General features: G+C 40.2%; 1 protein-coding gene across 2 annotated transcripts; it reads left to right on the top strand.

Moving 5' to 3' along the window:
- Nucleotides 1-21,442, top strand: LOC106851719 (serine/threonine-protein phosphatase 4 regulatory subunit 1-like). 2 transcript variants are annotated; one of them, XM_014873877.2, is made up of 20 exons: nucleotides 18-113; nucleotides 209-253; nucleotides 4,750-4,882; nucleotides 5,214-5,320; nucleotides 5,937-6,079; nucleotides 6,617-6,763; nucleotides 8,345-8,452; nucleotides 9,585-9,650; nucleotides 10,230-10,388; nucleotides 10,786-10,979; nucleotides 11,321-11,745; nucleotides 12,438-12,670; nucleotides 13,214-13,306; nucleotides 13,797-13,982; nucleotides 14,259-14,420; nucleotides 15,012-15,112; nucleotides 16,200-16,320; nucleotides 16,821-16,955; nucleotides 17,628-17,769; nucleotides 18,376-21,442. In XM_014873877.2, the coding sequence occupies exons 1-20, from the start codon at nucleotides 107-109 to the stop codon at nucleotides 18,528-18,530; spliced, it is 2,862 nt and encodes a 953-aa protein (XP_014729363.2). In that variant the 5' UTR covers nucleotides 18-106; the 3' UTR covers nucleotides 18,531-21,442. The 2 variants fall into 2 exon arrangements, with proteins under 2 accessions (XP_088031314.1, XP_014729363.2); XM_088175188.1 differs by lacking the exon at nucleotides 209-253 and having other exon boundaries at nucleotides 1-113.
- Nucleotides 21,443-22,085: the final 643 nt, after the last annotated feature.

The raw sequence follows: 22,085 nt of genomic DNA, 5'->3' as shown, positions 1-22,085 counted from the left end.
CGCTCCTTCACCCGGTGGCGTTTCGGGGCTGACCCGGCGGCAGGAAGCACCCGCGGCTCCTCCCTGTGCCCTCCCGCTCCTCCTCCTCGCCCATGTCCATTCCAAGATGGCCGGTAAGTGGGGCCGGCGGGCGGGCGGCTCAGCCGGGGCTGCCGCCGTCCCTCCGAAACCAACCCCCTGGTATCTCTCTTCTGTTTTTTGTTTGTAGGGATCCCTTTGTATTTTGTGGATTTGCAGGATGACTTAGATGATTGTGAGTAACTGTTTTTTATTTTTCCGCTCCCTGTTCAGGCCCGCTCTCCCACCCCGGGGTCCTCCTGTCGCCCTCTTTCCCTCTCCGCATTTTCACCCCGGTGAGGCCGAGGGGAGGATTTTGAGGCAGTTCTGGCAGGTGAAGGTTTCCAGGGAGCTGGGACCATCCCCGCTGGGCTCGGTGCAAAGAGCAGCTCCAGCAGCTCCTGAGCCAGTGGAAGGGGATGTGGGGATCAGCCCCGCTCCTGTTGTCAGTAGGAATAAAGATGATTAACCTAGGGATTACTCAGCCGAGGTGAGACCTTCCAGAGCGGTAGAGGCTGTGAGAACGCGTGTTCCGCTGCTTCCGCATCCCGGGGATGTGCTGTGAGCGCACCTCGGGATGGAGGGAGGATCGCAGTGCGAGCTCCGCTTGGATCGCACAAACCGGCGGGTTCGGGTTGAGTACCGAGCCCCGTCCCGGAGCAGGGAACAGCTCCATCACACACCGGGGTAGTCCAGGGCTGTGCTCCAGAAGAGCTGGACACCTGTCAGACATGGACCAGCCTAGTAAGCGCTGTGATTTCAGGAGATAAAGCTTTGGCTAACAGTGATACGAACTTCTGTTGCCTTCGAAAGCAGCTCTCTCTGTGGGGTGTCTTCATTGTCGCGTTGGATGCTGGGCTGACTTTTCTATTAAGAAAGAAAAATGATACTTGTATTCGTTTCTTGTGAGAAACTTCATTTGTTTCTCACAAGACCTTTATTGTTCGATACAGCTTAGAAATGTGAAACAGGTGGACCAATCCCACCCACCTTCTCAGCTGAGCGTGAGAAAGCTGATTTAGGAGAAAGGTGGTTTTCGGGAACACCAGGGGAAATGTTGGAATATAACTGGGATTTAAAGTCTTCCGTTTGGAAGATGTGCAGGGACGTTTCCTCTGTGGGAGGAGCTGGTTCTGTGGAATTCTCTTAGTTGTTGCTCTCAGTCTTTGAGGTTTCTGCTTTTCCCTAGTAGACAGCAGTGTGTAAAGTGTGAGAAGAAGATATAAGTGCAAACTTCATAGTAGTTTTCTTATGGGTTTTGGCCTTGGACCATCCCTGGAAGTATTTGTTCCCCATTAGCGTTCACTCCTTCACTGTTCTGTTTAGACTGTAACAGACTTGTCTGCTAAGTTGATTAAGAAGCTTGATGCTTGTAAGGCAAAGCTTGAGTAAATAAAAATGTCCAGATAAAGACAGTTTTGCCATAAGTGGTAATTCATAAAAGAATCTATCCGTTTCAGGATGAACATGTAAATAAATGTACCTTTTAGAGCTTTATTAATATCTAATTCTGTGATTTAAAAATATTCTTTGATTACGTGAATTAACTTGACAATACCTTAAGAACTATGGAATCTAAAGCTCCCTGTTGTAGTGGAGTTCAGGTGTCCCATGACTGAGATACTGTTGTGCTAATCCAGAGACTAGGCTAGCAAAGAGTTCAGACTGTGTTTTAGGAAAGCCTCAGTTAAATAAATCACTGGAACTGGATTCTTGCTTATTAAGTAAATTGGTAAAATAGTGTCATGCACACTGAAGATCGATTGTGTTGAATCAAGGAGTCTAGGAGCTTATTCTGAATGTGGGAAAAAGCTGTAGTACAATCTGGCTAAATTCAAGTGCAGCTTAAAACTTGTTTTTCATAAGATAATGGGTCATCTGGAAGAAATAATTAGCTGATTTATGCCCTTTGTGCAATTAATAAGAAACTATTTAAAGAATTTGTTTTTCCTTCTACAAACACCAGGAGGGAAAATTACCTTCTTGAGCTGATTAAACTGTTGTGCTGGGTGCTGGTATTTACTGGTTTGTGCCGTGAAATGTGAATAGTGACACTGGGTGTTGACATTGAATTGCTCCACTGGGTCCTGTGACCCTGAGTTTCTCACACCTCTGAGCAGCTTTTGAGCCCAGTGAACTCCAGTTCAGCTGTGAATACGGTCACATTTATTTCTGTTTATAGGTGAACAGATTTCAAGCTCACTTGTTTGATCTAGCCAGAGGGAAAAATGCTGAATATTAGATGTACCTGTGAAAGAACATGAGATAAGAAATACTAGTTCAGTATTTGGGATTTACTTTGCAGTACTTGGTGTATTCTGAAACTTCTGAGTACCCCTGGTGTCCTATTTTATGGAAAAAGAAAACTAAAATTCTTGAGAGAAGGCAAAATGGATTCTGCCATGATTATTCCTTACTTGTGTGTAGTGACTGTGTGGAAAAAATTTCAGGTATTTAACTCTCAATCCTGAGCATAAGTAGTGGTGCTCTGTTTTCTCTCTGCTCTTGGAAGCACTGGTGTGTGCTTAAGTACTTTAAATGAATAATGGGGCTACTCCATGCAGTAAAATTAAACATGTACATCATGTTTACATAATTAGTCCCAGGTGTGGTTTTGTAGTCAAAGTTAAAACTGGGATTTATTCCGTTAACATTTGAATTGGTAGAAATTCTGAACTATTTGAACTAATAGCTTTAATTGTTAAAATGTTTCTCATTAGGGACAGGTGGGAACTAGGTAAAGCTAATGACAAGTATATTGATTCTAATCAGTCTTTCTTTGTGTAGCAGGTGACTCACCTCAAAAATCAGCTACTGAGTGTCTGGTCTGTTGGAATTTCAGATATATGTACTATAATTGCACAGACGTAAGGATGGCTAGAATTTGGGTATGGAGAGTTTGTTGCAACCTCAGAAGGGAAATGTGCAATGCTACAGACACTGTGTCACTTCCCCTGAGCTTCAGGGATACAGGAAGCGTCTTCTGAAGCAGCAAATGTGGATGTTCCCTCTTCAGATGCTTTGACTGAGGGGAAGTCCTGGAGCAGATTGATCCCAGGCAGACCTGGGCTCTGTAAATTATTTACACTTGGGCAGATAAATGTTTAGAATATGACAGACCCCTGTGTAAGAAGCAGCCACGAGAAATAATAATGACCAGTGGAGGGGAAATAAGGGTGTCAGTGCAATATGTCATCATTTTAAAAAGCTGGGAATAATTAGCATCTGTTTCCTATTGTGTGGCTGTGGGTTCACTTGTAGTGTCTGTGTGCATATTTGAAATGTCAACATTGGATCTAATCCCACAGTTCTATTTTGTTTGAAATCTATTGAACTTGAGTGCATTGTCTGCAAGAACAGCAGAATTTGGAACTTCTGTAGTATTTTACCTCACCTGGGTACCTTAGAGACCTTAAACCAATCTGCTTTTTTCCCCCTGAAGACCCAGGTATAGCATTTTTCTCCAAGTCTGTTCAGATGATTTCCTCTTTTACTGAGCTTTATTTCTGAGAGTGTTATGACTTGGGCTGAATAATTAAAAAGCAGAGTTTTACACAGGAAATGTTGGAAAAAACTGAGGCTTGGAACAGAGGTTTCTTTAACATATAAAGTGATTTATAATTGGTATTAATACAGTTTAGACCAAAGAAGTAGCTTGTTGCCTTCAGTGGTTGTCACTGTCAGCACACGTGCTGGTTTGTGAGATATTAATGCATGCGAGAAGCTGTGCTGGCAGAATTTGCATTTACTTAAGTGTGATCCCAATGTCTCTGTTTGTGTGAAGGAAGTGCTTGGGACAGTTGTAAACCCAGAGCAGCAATATAAATACCCCAGTGCAACACTTTGTGTGGAGTTCCTATATCCAGTGCTTAAATAAGAGTGTTTACGTGAAAGATTTATGTTGCAGGCACATTATTTCACCTGGTAGCAGGGGTGAAGGATTAAAATAAGTTTGGCAACAAAGTTCTCCCTTTCCCTTTCCTTTTCACAGTCATACCTCCTGCCTCTGGTCTGTAATGGTGACTTGGTAAGGCAAATTTTAACAGTTGGTGTGGTAATACTTGGGTAAAAATCTGAAGATGTGAATACAGAAAAGATTCAGAGAGGAGCGAGTTCACATAGAAAATTCCATAGGTGATAGGTACAGTAGGGAGCTCCCAGCATGTTCACAAGTACTGAAGTTTTTCCCAAAGTTACCTGTTTGATTTTGGTATGTGGCACCCAGTAACTACAATGAGAAAAATGTACCTCGGGAACTTTGAAACAGACATAAGAATCTGCTGATTTAAAGCAATACAGTTTTAATTTTGCTATGATTGTTAAAATTAGTTTCTTCTAAGGGGACTTACTTCCCTTTTGAATGTGTGGGCTGGTTTGTGATATGCAATTGTGTCAGCAGAGCCCTCTTAACTCAGTGCATGTGGATCCTCCACTGAAAGGGCAAAGTAAAATGTGTTTAAAGCAAAGGATTTTTACAGTTAAGCTTTAAAGCTTGAATTTACAAGTGTATATGCAAATGTTGTATTCCATTAGATACAATTTAAGATTTTATAGGCTGTTTCCAGTGATGTGCAATTACTTTTCTTTGAAAGAAATAGTTACTGGTTTCTTGTATTTTACATTGTAGCATCTCTTTGCTAACTCTTGGATTTTTTTTTTTTTTTTTTTTGGTTACTTTTCATGTCTTTCAAGTTGGCTTTGAGGATTATGGACCAGACTGTGATAGCATGAGGATTACAGCGTTCTTGGATATTCCTGGACAGGATAACTTAACTCCACTGGCTCGTCTAGAGAAATATGCCTTCAGTGATAATGTATTTAACAGGTAAGGGCACAACAGGCACTCCTGGTGGTACCCGAGTGTGAGTGTACTGTGGATGTTAAGATGTAGCTGTGTCTTTCATTTTATACCCAGACACATCCCTGATGTTATTTCTATTTGAATAACTTGTAAAACACTTCCATGAAAAGAGATCTTAATTCGTGGTTATCTAAATAAGGTTTCTCCATTCCATCTTTGCTTTGTTGGTATGTAGAATGTTCAGAGAAGAGCTTGATCTGTTTTATGGTGCCATTTGCATTTGATAAGTTCCCCTTGCATCCCATCTAAGTGTCATTGACTGAATATTAAGGCAATTATTGTGTTCACTCCACAGGCAAATTATTGCCAGGGGACTTCTGGATGTCTTTCGAGATTTCAGTAACAGTGAAGAAGACTTTCTGACTGTAATGGAAATAGTGGTCAGGCTCTCTGAAGATGCAGGTTTGAAAGTTTGCTTTTGTTTGTTTTTTAATTTGTATAAGTTATTTTATGTAAGTTGCAACATAGGAAGCACTGACTTCCGATTTTGAGAAGGCAATGAATGAACTAAGGAAGTTGAATCATCCAGCAGGAAGATCTGTCAATGAAAACAGATTCATTTTTCTCTGCTTTTGAAATATTTTGTATGGTAAATGTTAATAAAAAGCCTGTTCATAGTATAGAACCTGGAGCATTTTTCAACAAATTTGTTAAATTTGAATTGTTGTATCTGGTGTAGGTGGCATAGAGCAGTTTTGTATTTAAATAGTTCTTGTGCATACATTCATGGTGACTGGATTTTCCAGCTTGTGATGTCATTTTATAGGATTGATTTGGGAACTGATCCCAAGTCTCTGAACTGTGATGATATATGTAAGGCTATTCTGTTTAATTCAGCTTTCCTTTAAGAACAGACAATCCCAGTGATGCAATTTCTATGTTTAGGTTATTTTATTAGGTTTTTATTTGGTTATTTTCCTCTGTTGTGAAAATATAAAGAAAAATGCCACTCTTTTTTTTCTTAAGGTACCTGATGTTCATTTTATATTTACTAATGTAATTTGACTTTTATTTCCAGAGCCAACTGTTCGCACAGAGCTGATGGAACAGATACCTCCTATTGCCATTTTTCTACAAGAAAGTCGACCAAAATTCCCAACAGCATTTTTTGAATACCTTATGCCCATAGTAGTGAGGTACCTCACAGATGTTAACAATCAGGTAGGAAAAACAGACAACAGGAGTTGAATCCTTGGAAAACTCTGTGTGGTTCAGTGAAGTTAAGGCATGAGGAGGGAGATAAGAGGAAATTCCACATCAGTTGATATCTGGCTTTTATGTAGTGTTCTGTTTGTTGGTTTCAGCACATTGCTCTAGGGAGGTCTGATTTGTTTGTTTTTTTTCCTTTCTTTTTTTTTCTATTTTAATTTTGTTGGTTTTGTTTTTAACACTTCCCTTAGCAGATAATGGGAGACTTCAGGATTTGCCAGAAAGCACATGGACAGAATGTTACAGGAATCATGACTTGCACATACTATTTTCTCTTCCTCTTTTGCCTTATTTTCAGAATGTGATGAAATGTCATCTAATGATTATATAAAACTTCAGTATTTATTACTAATTTCTTATGACAAAGCTAAGACTTTTTTTTTTAGCTTGTACTTGTTTGTCCACTTAAAGGATAGATGGTTTAGTGGTTCTTGTATCTGTAAATGTTGTTTTTATAGTGACAAACTGGTTTTGTGTGTTTGTTTATAGGTCAGAAAGGCAGGCCAGGAAGCACTGCTGATACTGCTGGAACAAGACCTTGTGGCTCAGAGTGACATTGAAAATAAGGTGTGTCCAATTCTGCTGGACCTCTCTGCTCCTGACAGTGATGATGAGTACAAGGTGGAAGCTGTCAATGTAAGTTGATAACATTAATTTATAGTGGTGATTAAGATGAGGTCCAGGAATACTGCTGGCATTAAATAAAGCAAGCAATCAAACTCCTTGTGTTTATTCATTAAGATATTTGGATTTTTTACTTAAACAAAACAAATCTTTAATTTTTATTCTGAATTTTTGAAAATATAAGATTTAAAGAGAGACTATCTTTATACTTCAGGATGCTAAATTATGTCAAAATAGTAGCAGAATGGCTTTAAAATACAATTGATCCTTGACAGCCTTTTAAAAAATTCTTGTTAGGACTGTTACATTCCCCAGAGTGTTCTTTACATTTGCTTTACCAGGTTTCACAGTAATGTTGTAGAAATATGACCTGATCTTAGTTCTGAAGTGTTTTGAAAGAAACATTGCCTGGTGACTTTCAAGAAATCAGTTGACTCCACAGAAAAGTGCTGGTGTGTAATTACATTTCAACATGGATATCTGACACTTGACCTGTAAAATATTTTACCAGCTAGATTTTCCTCTTCCTTGTTTGGGAGTTGGGAATTGCTTAGGCAATTTTCCAGGATGACATCTGAGCACCAGATGCCTTTTAGAAGTTTGAAAATTTGTAGGAAAGTCCTTGAATGGTGTCTTCCTTAGTTCTTACTTAGCATTCCATTACGAAGGCAAGCATTTATTCTAGAAAGGAATAAAGCTTATTTTTTGTGAAGGTAGAAAGCTTCAGTATCTTTTGAAAAATAAAACCAGAAAGATGAGGACTGTAATCTGATGATGTTTGTGTAAGCATTAAACCCCTGGTGCATGAGAGCCCCTTGCTTTCTCCTCTTGCAAATACAAGAATTACAGCAACTTCTCCCAGAAAGTGGGAGCTGAAAGGAAACACTCAACCCAAAGCACATGATTTTCACAGCAGAAACGTAGTTTGTGTTGGGAGTGGAAGTTGATGGTTCCTCAGAGAAAGCTGAAGTATCTTGCTAACTTCCTTTAATTATATGCTGTTAGCTCCTAAAATTCCTGGGCATCATTCCTGTAAAGTGTGTATTGGTTCATGTAAACAAATCATTTTTCTTGCACTCCCTTTTTGTATTTTGTTGTATAGCAAACTTCTATTTTATTGTGGTATCTGAGCCTACAGAGCTGCAACTGTGCATGTTTTGAAGTATCTGAACTGTTAAAGCCCAATGTCTTACCTTGCATGCTGAAGCTTGAGGTATTTCTGATATGCTTAAAGAATGTGGTTTTTGTAAGGTCCTTAGTGCAAAGGAACTTTTGTCTTCTCCATATAAAATGCCAGTGTTTGCCACATTACAAACACCTTGAAAACAAATCTATTAATAAATGTCTATTTAACCAGATAAAAAAAGATAAGGAATTAAATGCAAAAATGTTATATTCTAGCATAAAGTAAAGCTGTGTTTGTGCTTTACATAAAACAGATGTATGGAAATACAAATAATGTGTAGCAGTGTTATCTATTTGATTGTAATCACTGTCTTGCTCTCTGAGGTAATTTTTAGGAGAAATATTTGGCTGTGCTTACAAGCTTTATAATTTTCTTCTCCTTACACTTATTCCTTTCCTGATTTTCAGATAATCTGTAAAATGGCTTCTATGTTGAGCAGAACAACAGTTGAGCACATGCTGCTTCCTCGTTTCTGTGAACTGTGCAGTGATGGGAAACTCTTTCAAGTCAGAAAGGTTGGTGTGTGTTCAACTCTAAACCACCTAAAAATGAATTTGTACATTGCTGTTCAAATTCCTTCCTGCATTATTTAGTCATGACTTTAGCTGATGAACTTCCAAGGCATCTGAAAGAGAAGTTTTGGTTAATTGACATGGTTCTAATTTCTGTAGTTCAGTAAAGAAACAGATAATAGACTTTGGCCACTAGGTTGGCTCCAGTAGTTAAACAGAACTTGCACATTTAATAGTTTTGCACAGCCTTTTTTTTTATGCTGCTGTGCTTGGTTATAGGATGGAAGCAACTTTTATAATTTCTAGCACCTTGTTTCAGAATTCAGTAGTAATAAGCATTTGAGACATCCTTCCTTTAAAAAAAAATCCATTATTATTGAAAGGAGAAATCCCCAAAGTGTAAGCCTTACTTTAATTCATGTTTGAGTACAAAAGGAAACTTGTAGCATAAGAAGTATTAAAATATTTGAGTAGACTTAAGGGTCACACTGAACTTCAGCGTGGTCTGCAACATAAGCTGCACTTGCTGGAATTTGAGCTGCTTTTATTGCCTTCTAAATAAACACAGAGTGGCTAAAACGTATATTAACACAGTTCTATCTTAAATGATTTCAGATTTTGCCAACATCTTTCTCCAGCATGAGGAGATGGCCCTTTTGCCTTAATTAGAGCTCCTGTAATGGCCTGTAAATGGCACGAACTTGAGACCTTGATTAAACTTTGCTTCAGCAAAGCACTTAAGCCACCTTGAGCCAGGCTAGTGCTGTCAGTACACCTAAGTCCTGACCCTGGTATCATGTTCTGGCCTGCTTTGGGTTTGACAGCTGCTGCTCAAAGTGATTTAAACTTTCATGTGGGCTTATTGTCCCTTCTGGTGGTTACTGGGGCAGATGATGCTCCTCATGCAGAAACCTTTATTACAATTGATCCCAGAGGCATGTGGTGTATGGACACTTACTCCAGTGAGCCTTTGTTTGGATGAGTTAATATTGCATGATGCAGTTACTGGGCTGAAATTGGAAGAGTCAAAACGTGTGCAGTTGTTTGATGGGATAAATAATGCATGGTGGAGTTGATAATCAAACTAATGCCCTTGAAAGAGACTCAGTGTTATTAATGACTTCTTATTTCTTAGATTTGTGCAGCTAATTTTGGTGACATTTGTAATGCAGTTGGGCAAGAAGCCACTGAAAGACTGCTGGTATGTAAAAACCAAATAAATTTGTAAAAAGTGTATTTCTCAGTTCAGAAAGTTTAATAATGAGTTCCTTTATTGTCTTCTCTATAAATTAATCAGTGTGCATGCATTTTTTAATTGACTTGGGTAAGGCTTTGGTGGCAATTACACAGCAAAACTGGGAATTAAGAAAAATGCAAAGTTCTTGCTTTGCAAAACATGTTTAAAAATTTATTTGAAAGCAGATACATATATATATATGTATACATATTTATAGATATACACACGCTTTAGAATTACCACCTTTATTTTTCCCTGAAACTAGATGATCATCAATTATTATTTCAGGGAAAATAGGCCATTAATAATTCTTTCTATTCTTTCTTATTGCAAATAGTTGTACACACATTCCTATTGGAGTGAGAGACAGATGGGGTTTTTTTACAATTCCTTTAACTAGTATGTGCATTTAACCTGTCTCTATTTCTTCTGTTCTTTATTCTCTTGAGTTGTCATTGTCTCTAGTTTTCAAACAAATTCTTTGATATTGCTACAGTCTTTGTTTAGTCTTTAATTAGTTTTGGATTGGCTCATTTTTGGTAGATTCCCAAGTTCTTTGAGCTGTGTTCTGATAGTGTGTGGGGAATGAGGAAGGCTTGTGCTGAATGCTTTATGGCAGTGTCTTACACCACATCCCCAGAAGTTCGCAGGAGCAAACTGTCCCCACTGTTCATCAGCCTGATCAGTGATACCTGCAGATGGGTGAGTACCTCACTCTGGAATCCATGCATCCTCCCAGGCAGATCAGAGCTTAATGTGCTAAAAACTAATCTCCTCTAATGAGAGTGTCTGTTTCTTCTTTCTCAACAGTTTATAAAGTGTCAATACTCTTCTGAGAAAAGGTTGTTTGTGTTAAGTTGATGAGTGAAAGTAAACAGATGTCTCTTAAATTTATGACTTCCAAAATATTTCTGTACAATGATTAGGTGTATCACCCTTTGCTTAAGTGGCACTTATTTGGTAATTGGTTATATTTGGTATTAAATTAAGCTGTTATATTAAGAACCATCTGGTTCTTACTGAAAATTGCACCAAATTTAGATTTTTCAATTCTGTGAGAGTTGCATGAAGCCTGACTGTTGCTCTTATACTACCACAGGTTCGTCAGGCTGCTTTTCAGTCTCTTGGCCCATTTATTTCTACCTTTGCAAACCCTTCAAGTGCTGGTCTTTACATTCGAGAAGATGGGACACTGAGTATCCGACCATCAGCACAAGATGTGAATTCCAATCCCTGTCAGCCAAGCAACAATATCACTGTGATGGCTTCTGGTGCAAATGCTGTGTTGTCCAGGTAAATCCTGGGAAAGGTGTGGTGTAGTGGAAGGGTCTAAAAGGAAGGCAATTATTTTTGTTGCTTGTCAAGGCTAGACATCTCCATTTGGGAATACATTTCCAGAAAAGGTCTGAAGATTGAGATCAAACACTTCAGTGTAACCACGTTATTGAAAAATTCACTTTGGCTTCACAGGAGGGCCGAGGGAAAACTGATGAAGTAAAGCATAGTGGTAACACAAATTCTGTCTTTCGTTGGAGAAAATCTTCTGTTGCTACTGGCGTCTTTTATGAAGCATTTCACTGAAAACCTCTTGTTACAGAGTACTTAAAGTTTACTTTCAATAACTTTGTTTCCAGCCCAGAACAACCAATGGAAATCAAACCGGAATCATCAACTGAGGAGATTTCAGCAGAACTTCATACAAACCTCTCTGAGGACATAAACAAAAATCCACAGGAAGAAAGTTCAGATTGTTGTGCCAGCCCTGGAGAAGATGTGTCTCGCTTGTGTCAGGGTGACAAAACTGCTGCTGGTGTCACTGAAGCCACAAAGGAGAGCAATTTTCCCAGGCTGGGCTCGGGGCTGCCGTCTGCCGAGGACGTGTTTAACACGTTCCTGTACTGGCGCCCTCCTCTGCCCGACATAAGTCAGGACCTGGAGTTGCTGCAGTTCAAGGCTGAGAAGCACAGCTCTGTGCCATGTAATAACTGTGTTGCTAGCAGTGAAATAAAAAAGGTTCTAGAAAGCTTACAGGAGCACATAGATGACCCAGATGTTCAAGGTGAGACTCTGTGACAGTAAAAATTGTGTTTTCTCTGAGCAGGTTTTCTGGCCTTTACAAAATGCTTGACTGTGGTTTTAGTTGGCTTGGTATTCATAGGGTGATGAACCTATCTTGAGTAGTATTTTATAGTAGAAGATTATGCAATAGCTTTTTTTCATTAGACCTGAGTTTTTTCTAGAACAGCTGAGGAAATGTTCCTGGCTTCTGTTTGCATGAAAAATAAATTGGTCTAAATACAAAAAGGAAAAACAGCTTGTTAAAGACAGTTTGAACAGGTTTTGAGTATTGAAGGTACTGTGGGTTTAATGACAGTGCTACCTGTTACAAGCTGAATTCATCTAATATTGGCTGACTGGGAGTGGCCTGAATTTCAAATTCTCTCTCTTTAACTACCTGAAACAGGCCCTTTGTTGGAAGCATTGGAAGGATATTGGCCTGATAGTGGGAACTGTGTTTCATGGACCAAATCCCTCTTGTCATCCATAGTCAGCTCAGTTTATTGTTTCACCAAGGCTCTTGAGTGCTCTGCAGTAAAAGGCCTTTTCTTTCCAAGAGCAAATGTTTGATAATACAACATTTCTGTACAGCTCATACTGGGCTGCCTTTTATCTTTTCAGATGAGTTAATTGTAAGTTTAATGACTTTAAATGCAGAAAGGAGACTAAATAACCATGTCTTGCTTTATACAGCTCAGGTCCAAGTGTTGTCTGCTGCTCTCAGAGCTGCTCAGTTTGATTCTGTTGGTGACTGTGAGACCAAAAAAATGGAAGACGGTGGTGACAATCTTCAGAACAAAATGATTTTGGATGAGACAGCTGTTTCAGATGCTACCTGCAACCAGGTGCAGGGGGACAATCTTTCATCCCCTGCCTCCCAGGGTGACATCAGTGACCAGTCAAGCACCAGTGTGCTGAAAAGCACAGTAAGTACACGTTGTGCTCCCTGTCTGAGCTGTGTGGGGTTGTGCAGTCCCTGACATAACTGACCCACTTTTGATCCAAAGCCCTTGAAAATTACTAAACCACAACTATCATATTCTACTAACTCTAACCAAAGAAAAGCCATTAAGGGCTTATTTCTGCTTGCACCCAAATGACCCAGGATTAAAGTTTTGCAGTAGTCTTGTACAGTTTTTTCCTGATGAAATTCTGTTGACTATAATTTGTTGATTTCAAGATTAAAAACTATTTAAAAGTAACCATCCAAAATGTGTATGAATGTTGGGTTTGTGATGTTAGATTGCTTTCTTTAGAGGTAAATCTTAACTACTGCTGCCCTTGTTGCTGCTACAGTCTGTTTGTCTCAGTGTGTAACTGTTGTCTTTTTGTACTTGCATAAACACACTGAACAAGGCTCTGCCTGTGCAGGGCTGTTCTGGATCTGAGCTCCATTGTTCTGCACTGTGATGCTTTGAAATAGCCCAAACAGCACCAAGTCTCCTTCATTTCACTACCTCCTTTTGCAGGACTTAGAGGAACAACACAGAGGAACCAGTGTATTTTTGAGGAAAGAGCAAGAAAATAATCCACCATTTGAAGATGACAAGTCAAAATTACAGGTGATTAAAATGGAATCTAATGGATTTAGTGGAGTACTGGATACAGTTCATCTCACCCTTAGTGCAGTGGTCCCTTCTGCAATGGATCAGTTGCAGAATGTGAAGGAAGGCTCCAGAATTCAAGGAGAACCCTGTTTAAAAAGAGAAAATTAAAAACATTCTGTTGCCTTTTTGGTGCCTTAGAGGCAGCCTGTGCAACCAAGGTAGGTACTGACTGTCCTGTTCTGTCACTGATTTACTGTTTGACATTAGCAAAGAAGGAATTTTCAGCTTGGTTGATGCAAGGTGTTGATAAAGCAATAATGACTGTTCATTGCCCCTCTATCCTAATGAGGGGACAAGTAACCATTGGAGTAATGTACCTTTGGTGAGGGTGACACACACAAGGGCTGTCTTGTTTCTTGTGTTTTGATGCTGGCTGATTGGTAGAACTGTAGCATAGCAGCTGTATTTCCTTTCTGCTCTTAAATTGAAGTGTGTCTGTCTGTAGGACATCATCCCTCAGCCTTTACTGGACCAGTACCTGTCCATGACTGACCCTGCTCGAGCCCAGACTGTTGACACTGAGATTGCCAAGCACTGTGCTTACAGCCTGCCTGGGGTGGCCCTGACTCTGGGCAGGCAGAACTGGCACTGCCTCAAGGACACCTATGAGACACTGGCTTCAGATGTACAGGTAAGAAAAGAAAGTTTTGGTACAAAAAATAGGAATTTTGAGGAGGAGGCTTTTTCTTCAGTTTGTACTGTAGTTATAAGATGACATAATTTCACAGATGAATAAACATGCACTAAAAAGATAAAATCCCAGATTTAAACCAGACTTCATAAATGATTAACACTTTCTACTAGCCCTGTTTGCCCTGCTGCCTCAATCCTCACACAGGGGGAGTTGAAAAGCTTGTTCATGTTAGTTGTGGTGCCTCATGTCGTTGCCTTGCTGGCCTGTTTGCAGTGGAAGGTGCGGCGCACTCTGGCCTTCTCCATCCACGAGCTGGCTGTGATCCTGGGGGATCAGCTCACGGCTGCTGATCTCGTGCCAATTTTCAATGGCTTCCTCAAAGACCTGGATGAAGTGCGTATCGGTGTCCTCAAACATCTCTATGACTTTCTGAAGGTAGGAAAATGTCCTCAACTTCTCAACATCGTTTTTTTTCTGAATTCCATTATATGATGAGTTTTTGAATGAGCTGTGCATGTCTCAGTATCTAATTAATACTTAGTTTTTTGCAATGCTGCCATTTTGTGTGTGTGTGCCTCTATTCCTTCTTTTAATGTGCCTCACTTTTCTCTCATATCCCAACAAAATACCAAGCTGAAAACCCTTTGTAAATGTGGTTATAAATGCTGCTGGCTGTTGTAAAATGGAACGTTAGCCCAGTAGCAATTTGTGTTTGGGGCTGGGAGAGAAGAAAGCAGATCCTGGTGGGCTTCTGTGGAATACACACAGATCCTCAGCTTCTGGTTGCTCATTCTCATGCCCAGAGATGGTGCTTTGGGTGTTGCTAAAGGGATGTCTTCTTGTACTTTGGATGTCGCTTGTGTGTGTCCAGGCACTCAGCTGATTGTGCACAGTTTTTAGGAAGCACCTTGTCATTGGTCACTTGCTTTGTAGCAGGAAAATGCACATAGGTGTGAGTAGTGACACACCAGAGAACTGCAAGTTTGAAGTTTTATCAGTTTTATACCAGTAATGTTTTTCCTTTAGCTACTTCATGCAGACAAAAGGAGAGAGTATCTTTACCAGCTGCAAGAATTTGTGGTGACTGATAACAGCAGGAACTGGAGGTTTCGTTACGAGCTGGCAGAGTATGTAATTTTGTTAACTTCTGATTTTTAACCTGTATTACTAACTTGGAAATAAGTAATTACATTCAGAAGTTGGCACATCTTGATTAGAGGATAAAAGTTTACAACCATTCTTTAGGAAGGAAAAAGCCACTGGCTGTTAAGGTTGTCTGGGGGGAGTCAAGGGTGTTTGGGTTTTTTATTTTTTACAAGTTGTGTTATAATGTGTAACTAAAACTTATATGCCTGTGAGTTTGCTAAAATGGAGATCTGGTTCACTTGCAGCTGATGAAGCATGACACTCTGATAGATATTATTCAGTGAGAATTTATTAGTTCAAGACTTCCTTGAAAAAATTAGTGAAACACGTGTAAAAAGTAAATTTTTTTTTAATGTGTAGGAAAGAAAAACCAGCTCTCAAAAAATAAGTTTTATTCCTTTCATACTTCTATTAGACTGGGTATATAAAAAAGGTAGACTAACATCCCACAGTTCTTTTTCTACAATCCCTGTTGATATTTGAAGCACCATTGTAGCCATAGTTGGCAGATAAAGTCTGACTTTGTGTTCATCCTGTTGCTGTGTTTGGGCTGTTGAGGACTTGCTCTCCCTTTGTAGTTGGGCACGACAAACTCACAGTGGTACAGAAGTTGCACAGCAGCTCCCTGAGCCCTGGTGAGGAGCTGCTACTGGCTGGGTTCTGTGTGCCTGCTGGTTCTATGGCTGGAGTGAGTTCTGTGTGGTTTTGATGTAGGAATTATTTTCTGAAATGTAGATTTCTGCACTGAGGTAAATATTCAGTTTTTGCTTTGTGAGAATGTACAGGATACTGGTTTGAAGCTGGAAAAAGCTTCTCATTCTTCTTTTTGTAGCTTTTGGTTATTCTTTTGGATAATGTTGTTACACTGGTACATGTAGTTTGGATCACAGTTCCTCTTGGCCTCCCTGATGGATTAAAACCTCTAATAAGTGGAGAGAAGAACAAACTGCTCAAGGGCTCTGTAGTAACCCTGGTGCTTTGCTGCTGCTTCCCCACCTGTAAGAGCTGGTGAATGGCAGCAGGCTGGTGCTGCACTTGGTACAGTTCATGATTTCCTTTGTGTTCCAGGCAGCTGATCCTGATCCTAGAGCTCTACAATCCCAATGATGTCTATGACTACTTAAGGCACATTGCACTAACCCTGTGCTCCGATAAAGTTTCAGAAGTTCGGTGGATCTCCTTCAAACTGGTAGGGGATTTAGTTCACTTCCTGGCAGGAGAGCAGGAAAATGGTCCTGGAGAGGGTACCTGAAATCACTGTTTTTTAAGACAAGTAGTGTGAATAGGGATGTTTTGATAAACACAGGAATCAATATGGAAAAAAATGAAATGGAAAGTTTATAAGCCACTTTGAGTTGTCAGACTACCACAGATATTGAAATTTATCTGTGGTTGTATGTGAATGAGAAATCCTTTGAAGTGAATGAAAGCTAGTATATGTAATTTGCAAAACCTTCCCCCAGTTCTGGGGGGGGGGGGGGAAATACCACGACAAAACACAGAACAACTGCTACTGATCTTTTCTCAAATTGATTTAATTTGTTATGAAGCCTACAAGCACAGCTGACATTGAATACTGTGTGCTTTGTAGAATTCAAATGAAATTATGTCTTTTTAAGTCTAAAGGCTGCAGCTGAAGTTTCATTTCTTCTTCTTGTTCCCCTCCTTTCCCATTCCTTTGGCTCACAGGTTGTAGCAATACTGCAGAAGTTCTATGCAAACAGTGCCAATGCCCTGGGACTAAATTTCATCAATGAGCTCGTAGTGCGGTTTCGCCACTGCTCCAAGTGGGTTGGGAGACAAGCCTTTGCCTTCATTTGTCAGGTTGGAATGTTCTCTCTGCTTCTATGTGTGCACTAAATCTGGGGCTTTGCAGCAATGTGGGCAAAACTGGAATTTGGACTCACAATTTCTTTGGGTGCTTTTGTTTGCTCAGAGTCAGTGTGGTCTCAGTGCTGGCATCTGGCTGTCCCGCCCCAGGCTGTATCCCTGTCTGGGTCTGTGCTTCCAGCTGCCACAGCTGATCCTTGGACTATCTGGTATCCCAGTGGCAAAGCCAAGAACTAAGTCCCAAACAGAGATGCATGGCCAAGGATTAAACAAATGTTAGGCTGAAGGATCACAAGAGCTCTTCACGCCACCAACGGCTGATGGATGCCAGTAACTGCTTCCCTCTTTGCCACCACTCACCCCCTCCAAACCAAATATGCTTACTTGGGTAGCAGTGAGGAGCAAGGGTTGAATGCTAAAAGGGAAAAGGGTGATGACAGGCAAGAGAGCAATATTTTCTAAAACATTATTGAAAGAAATTAATCTGCTCTTCCTGGCCCATCTTTGGCTGAAATTCAAAATGTTGAGACACAGAGTGGGGTGTTGTTGTTCAGAGCTTTTTTTAACAGGCCAGATTAAGGGCAAGGTGGAAAGAAATGAAAGGCATGGCAAATAGTGTATGTTTAACATAAATTGTGTTTTTTCTGTTGTGTGTTTGTCTCGTAGGCTGTAGTAGAAGAGGAGTGCATGCCTGTGGACCAGTTCGTTGAACATTTACTCCCCAGCCTTCTAAGCCTTGCATCAGATCCTGTGCCAAACGTCAGGGTCCTGCTCGCCAAGGCTCTGAGGCAGACACTGCTGGAGAAAGGTGTGGTCCTTCATTTCCTTGGAAAGATCCAACACCTCGGCAGCGCTGGCTGTTCTCTGCCAGCACAGCTCTTGTAGCTCAGTCGGTGCAAGGCTGTGAAACAGAACCACGCGGTGTAATTAGGATTTAAATGCAGATTTGAGAGTGCTCGAGTGGCTTTGGAGCCTTGGTACGAGCGATGCTCGTGGCTGAGCTGGCGCGGCCGGTGCTGCAGGTGCCGAGCGGCCCCACACGGGGGCAGTGCGGGCCCGCGAACCGCGCCCGGGATCCCCCACATGGAGCTCGGGTGCTGCCCGAGGAAGAAGCACAGAAATCTCCTCTATTTTTTTTTTTTTTCAGATAGGTCTGGGATGCTCCTGTGCTCATTGATAAAATTTTTGCCTAAATAGAAATGTATCTTAGAAGTACTTAAGTACCTAATAAGATTAATCAGAAGCAGTATATTTCTTTCTCTGCCAGCTTCCTTAGTCTCCTGTATTTTCTGTAAGGAGACTATAAGCTGCCTCAGATGATTTTGGCATTCTCTGTATTTCTGCATTATTTATACCCTGGGATTTATTCCTTTGGATTTGATTAAAATTGTCTTTTTCCCTCCCCTTATTCCAGCTTATTTTAAAAGTGTTGGCAATCCTCATCTAGAGGCTGCAGAAGAGACCATTCTAGCCCTGCAATCTGACAGAGATCAAGATGTGTCTTTCTTTGCCACCATAAAACTGAAACAGGATAACATGGACAATATCACCATTGCAAAACAAAACTAAGGGGTTGTTCTGCAGTGAAGGCTGAACAGCAGGATGGTTTTCACCTTGTTTCTGTTAGTGTGAGTAATGAGGACAGATAAGGTGGGTTCTGTTACCTATGTGAGCAGGAAGGGGGGTGTTGAGAAATGTTGCAGTTTTCATTTCACAACCTCGTTTCATCTGCAGCGGTGTGTTTGATTCCTGTAATTCCTTCCCTTTGGTTTTCCCTTTGTAAATAGAGGTGATAACTCTGACCTCACCTGCACTTCAGTATTGTCTGTGAAGTCTTACACCACAGTGTTTCAGCATATTTAGAATTTACATTTCATTTTTTTTAACAAAATATTTCCTTTAGTACAAGTTTCTATAAGCTTAAAGAGGTTGCTAAATCTTAAAACCTGATTGTAGCGAACTTTCCTGAAGCTCTTCTTTCCACACTTTATAATAATCTTTGTACTGTTCCACCTATTGCATTTATTTGAAGAAAGGTGTATATATGTGAATAGTTTTGAATTGTAACAAAAAATTATGAAGAACTTAATTCCATATCAGTGGGAAAAGCTCAAAAATTTCATATTTTAAAGTAGTTACACTGCTAGAATTATGCATGGGTCATTTTTATGTGTGATATTTTTCAAAGCACAGAGAGGTCAAGATTCTTTGTATATTGTGAGGTTTCTATTAATTTGTTCCTTCTGAGCTATACCCTTACAGTGTTAATAGGTCATAATAACATTTCTGACTGCCCTTACAGGTATTCACAGGTCAGTTTTTGTTGCTGCTGCCTCTCCCAGGAGCAGGCAGACTGGAGATTTCCTAAGTGGAAAATTCCTTGTTCTGCCCCAGCAAAGGTCACTTGAGTTGAGATTCAGTTCTGCAAGAGGAACTGGAGCTGTACAAGGCTATTACAGAGAGTTATAGGCTTGAGTCTTTGTTTTACATGCACACCTCATTTAACAAACACCTTTTAACCTGCCCAGTGGTTAAACCCCAAACAGCTTTTCCTAAGAAATAAAGGAGCTCTGAATTCTGCAAAACCCCAGTGCAGAAATGTTCCAGGGAAAGGTGGTGTCACAGTTTGCTCTGCAGCCTCAGTGGGTTGTATGGCAAGGTCTGGGGCAAACACCAACTGAGACAGGTAAGGTGAAGTGGGATGACTCCTGTCTGTTGGAACAGGGGCTTGGAAGAAAGAGCAGGATTGTGTCAGTCCAATTGAGTAGCCTCAGAAAAATTATAAAGCTTATACTTCTGCTGGACCCTGTCTTCTCTTGGATCCCAAATCTGCAATAATGTGGGTCCTGGAAAAAAACATAGTATTTTTTTAAATTGTGGATTGAAGCTTCATCCTGCTCAAAAACTAAAGAAATGGTTTCATGTGATAAGTTACTTTCTTTCTGAGAGCAGTCCTTTCTCCTCAGCAGACCTGTGTAAATACTTGCCCTTATTTCATGTTCCATAATAAGTAGTTCACATGGGGGAGGTTTTCACAGAAATACTTGTTTTGGTTTTGTTTGAATGTGGCTTGTCTGCAGTACAGTGAGTAGGTTCCTCAGCTGGGTTCTGTATTTTGGGAAGGCTCACTTTTGTATGAGTTAACCAGTCATGTATTATAATATGTACAGTATTTGTAACAAATTGTTTTCTTGTAAGATCACAAAATGCTCTATGGAAGTTGCAGGCAGAAATGTACCACTGCTATTGCAGCTAACAGTGTAAACTCTGCAACATTTTACATTTAATTTTTTACAGTTTTTTTTTATAATTTAAAACAAATGCTTCTTCAGTACAGACTTTTTATGATTGCAATTTCTTAACAAAAAGACCCCTCAAGTTAATTTTTTTCTAGTTCTGATATCTTTTTCTAATGCTGGCATTATACTGATATTTTCTAACAGTTCAGATTTTCTAAGGCCTTTCTGACAAGGTTTCACTTCTGTTTTTTATTATCAGTTCATTAAATTTCTCAGCACTGAACAGATTTTTTTAAGTGTGTGTATATGTAAGTATGTTTGAAATATCCTGTATATAAATTAACTACCTTGAACGTTAACCCAACCCAGGTTGCTGTTTGTCAGATCACCTTCAATAGTTACCTTGACTTGCAATAATCCACTGAAAAACACGGTTTTAGCATGTTTGGTTAGTGTTCAGTAGGAGTTTTTAACTAGGATGTGTGTAAAGGGTAAGCCACCAGCTATAAAAGTTCACTAAAAGGCTGAACACAGTTCTTGGTTTTTTAACAATATTTTGGTACCTCTCTGGCTCCCAAATTCAGGTGGGTTTTGAACTTGGTGATTTCAGTCGAGTATTTAAAACCTCCTGTCACAATTCCACAGTTGCATGTCCTAATGGGAGCCAGCATAGTTCTGGGGTGGGTTTTTTGTAGACAATGTGCAGATCTGTTACCCAGATTTACCCTCTGCAAGTTTGTCTCTTTGGTTTAGTTTTAAACTAGAAATGATTTCAGCATGACTAAAGGCTGCACTTTATGTCTTGTCTTAGACAAATGTATGCAATGAGTGTGTTCACGTGCAGTTCTCTGGGTTGTTTAAATTATGCAAAAATATTTAAAAAGCCAAGTGGAGCAAAGTTAGGTAGTCCATCCACTTTCACAGCAGCAGTATGAATATCACTTTTCAGCATTTCTGGCTAAGGAATATGACAACAGTAGTTGGTGCAATATTGCTGGGATGCTGTAGGGAATGATGCAGCACCTGTAATCCAAAGCATGTTGGTCATGTTGCTTAGGTTTGAGCCTCACTAGTGGCCCTGGTGGGATGAGCACGTGACAGCTGTGTCAGTACACGGTGGTGTTTAGAGCCCAATTAAGTGGGGACACTCTGGAAGTGTCATTCATTTGTCAGAATAAAGAATCTATGTAACTTTCTATTTGTATTTATCTCAATAAATCCTGTGACTGTTTTATAAAGCAACTTGTGGTAACTGATTTTTGTCATGGGTGAGATGTGAGTGCATTTCTTGGTTAATGAAACCTGTCCCAGGTGTAAACACTGGCTGTCAGACCAGGGCTGAATGTGGAATTCTTCATGCTGTGTAGCAAAAGAATCTTTAAAATGTGCCATCAATTGCTGGACCTTCCCCTACCTGTGGGGATATGGAACTTAAAGGGAAGACTCCTTCCAGGCTCAGCCCCTGAGCAGAGTTTTGTGTTCTTGGCAGCTTCCCACCACGGTTGGTCTTGTCTTGCCTGTGAAATGCAGTCTGCTGCACATCTCCCTGTGCAAGCTGAGTGTTGGAACTTGGGAGCAGACACCTCTCCTTGCTTTGGCATTGCACAAACAACTTTTTAGCACAGGGAATTTTTAAGGAGAAAGAAAGAAAGAAAAGCTGTTGTTACACCTGTTCCATATTTATCAATAGACAGCAGAAGCTCAGAACACTGTGGCAATTGTTACATTCCCTTCTTAAAGTGAACCAAATGAACAGAAGTTGTTAAATGCCAGAGTACAATACAGCTTATGAAGCCCAACAGACATCAGGAAACTGGTGCTGATTGGGCTCTTACATGTTTTCCTCTTGCTTAGGAAAGAGAATTGTAGTCAGCTTGCAATCTCC

This window comes from Sturnus vulgaris, chromosome 17 (genome assembly GCF_052056855.1).
Source record: "Sturnus vulgaris isolate bStuVul1 chromosome 17, bStuVul1.hap1, whole genome shotgun sequence".
NCBI lineage: Eukaryota > Metazoa > Chordata > Aves > Passeriformes > Sturnidae > Sturnus > Sturnus vulgaris.
Note: the sequence above shows the minus strand (reverse complement) of the source record. Positions and strands in the feature narration are given on the sequence as shown.

What these genes read in the sequence shown, in the direction of transcription:
- LOC106851719 (XM_014873877.2), top strand. An exon ending in CCTTTGCCTTCATTTGTCAG is followed by an intron (nt 16,956 to 17,627) that starts GTTGGAATGTTC and finishes TTTGTCTCGTAG; the next exon opens with GCTGTAGTAGAAGAGGAGTG. An exon ending in GCAGACACTGCTGGAGAAAG is followed by an intron (nt 17,770 to 18,375) that starts GTGTGGTCCTTC and finishes CCCTTATTCCAG; the next exon opens with CTTATTTTAAAAGTGTTGGC.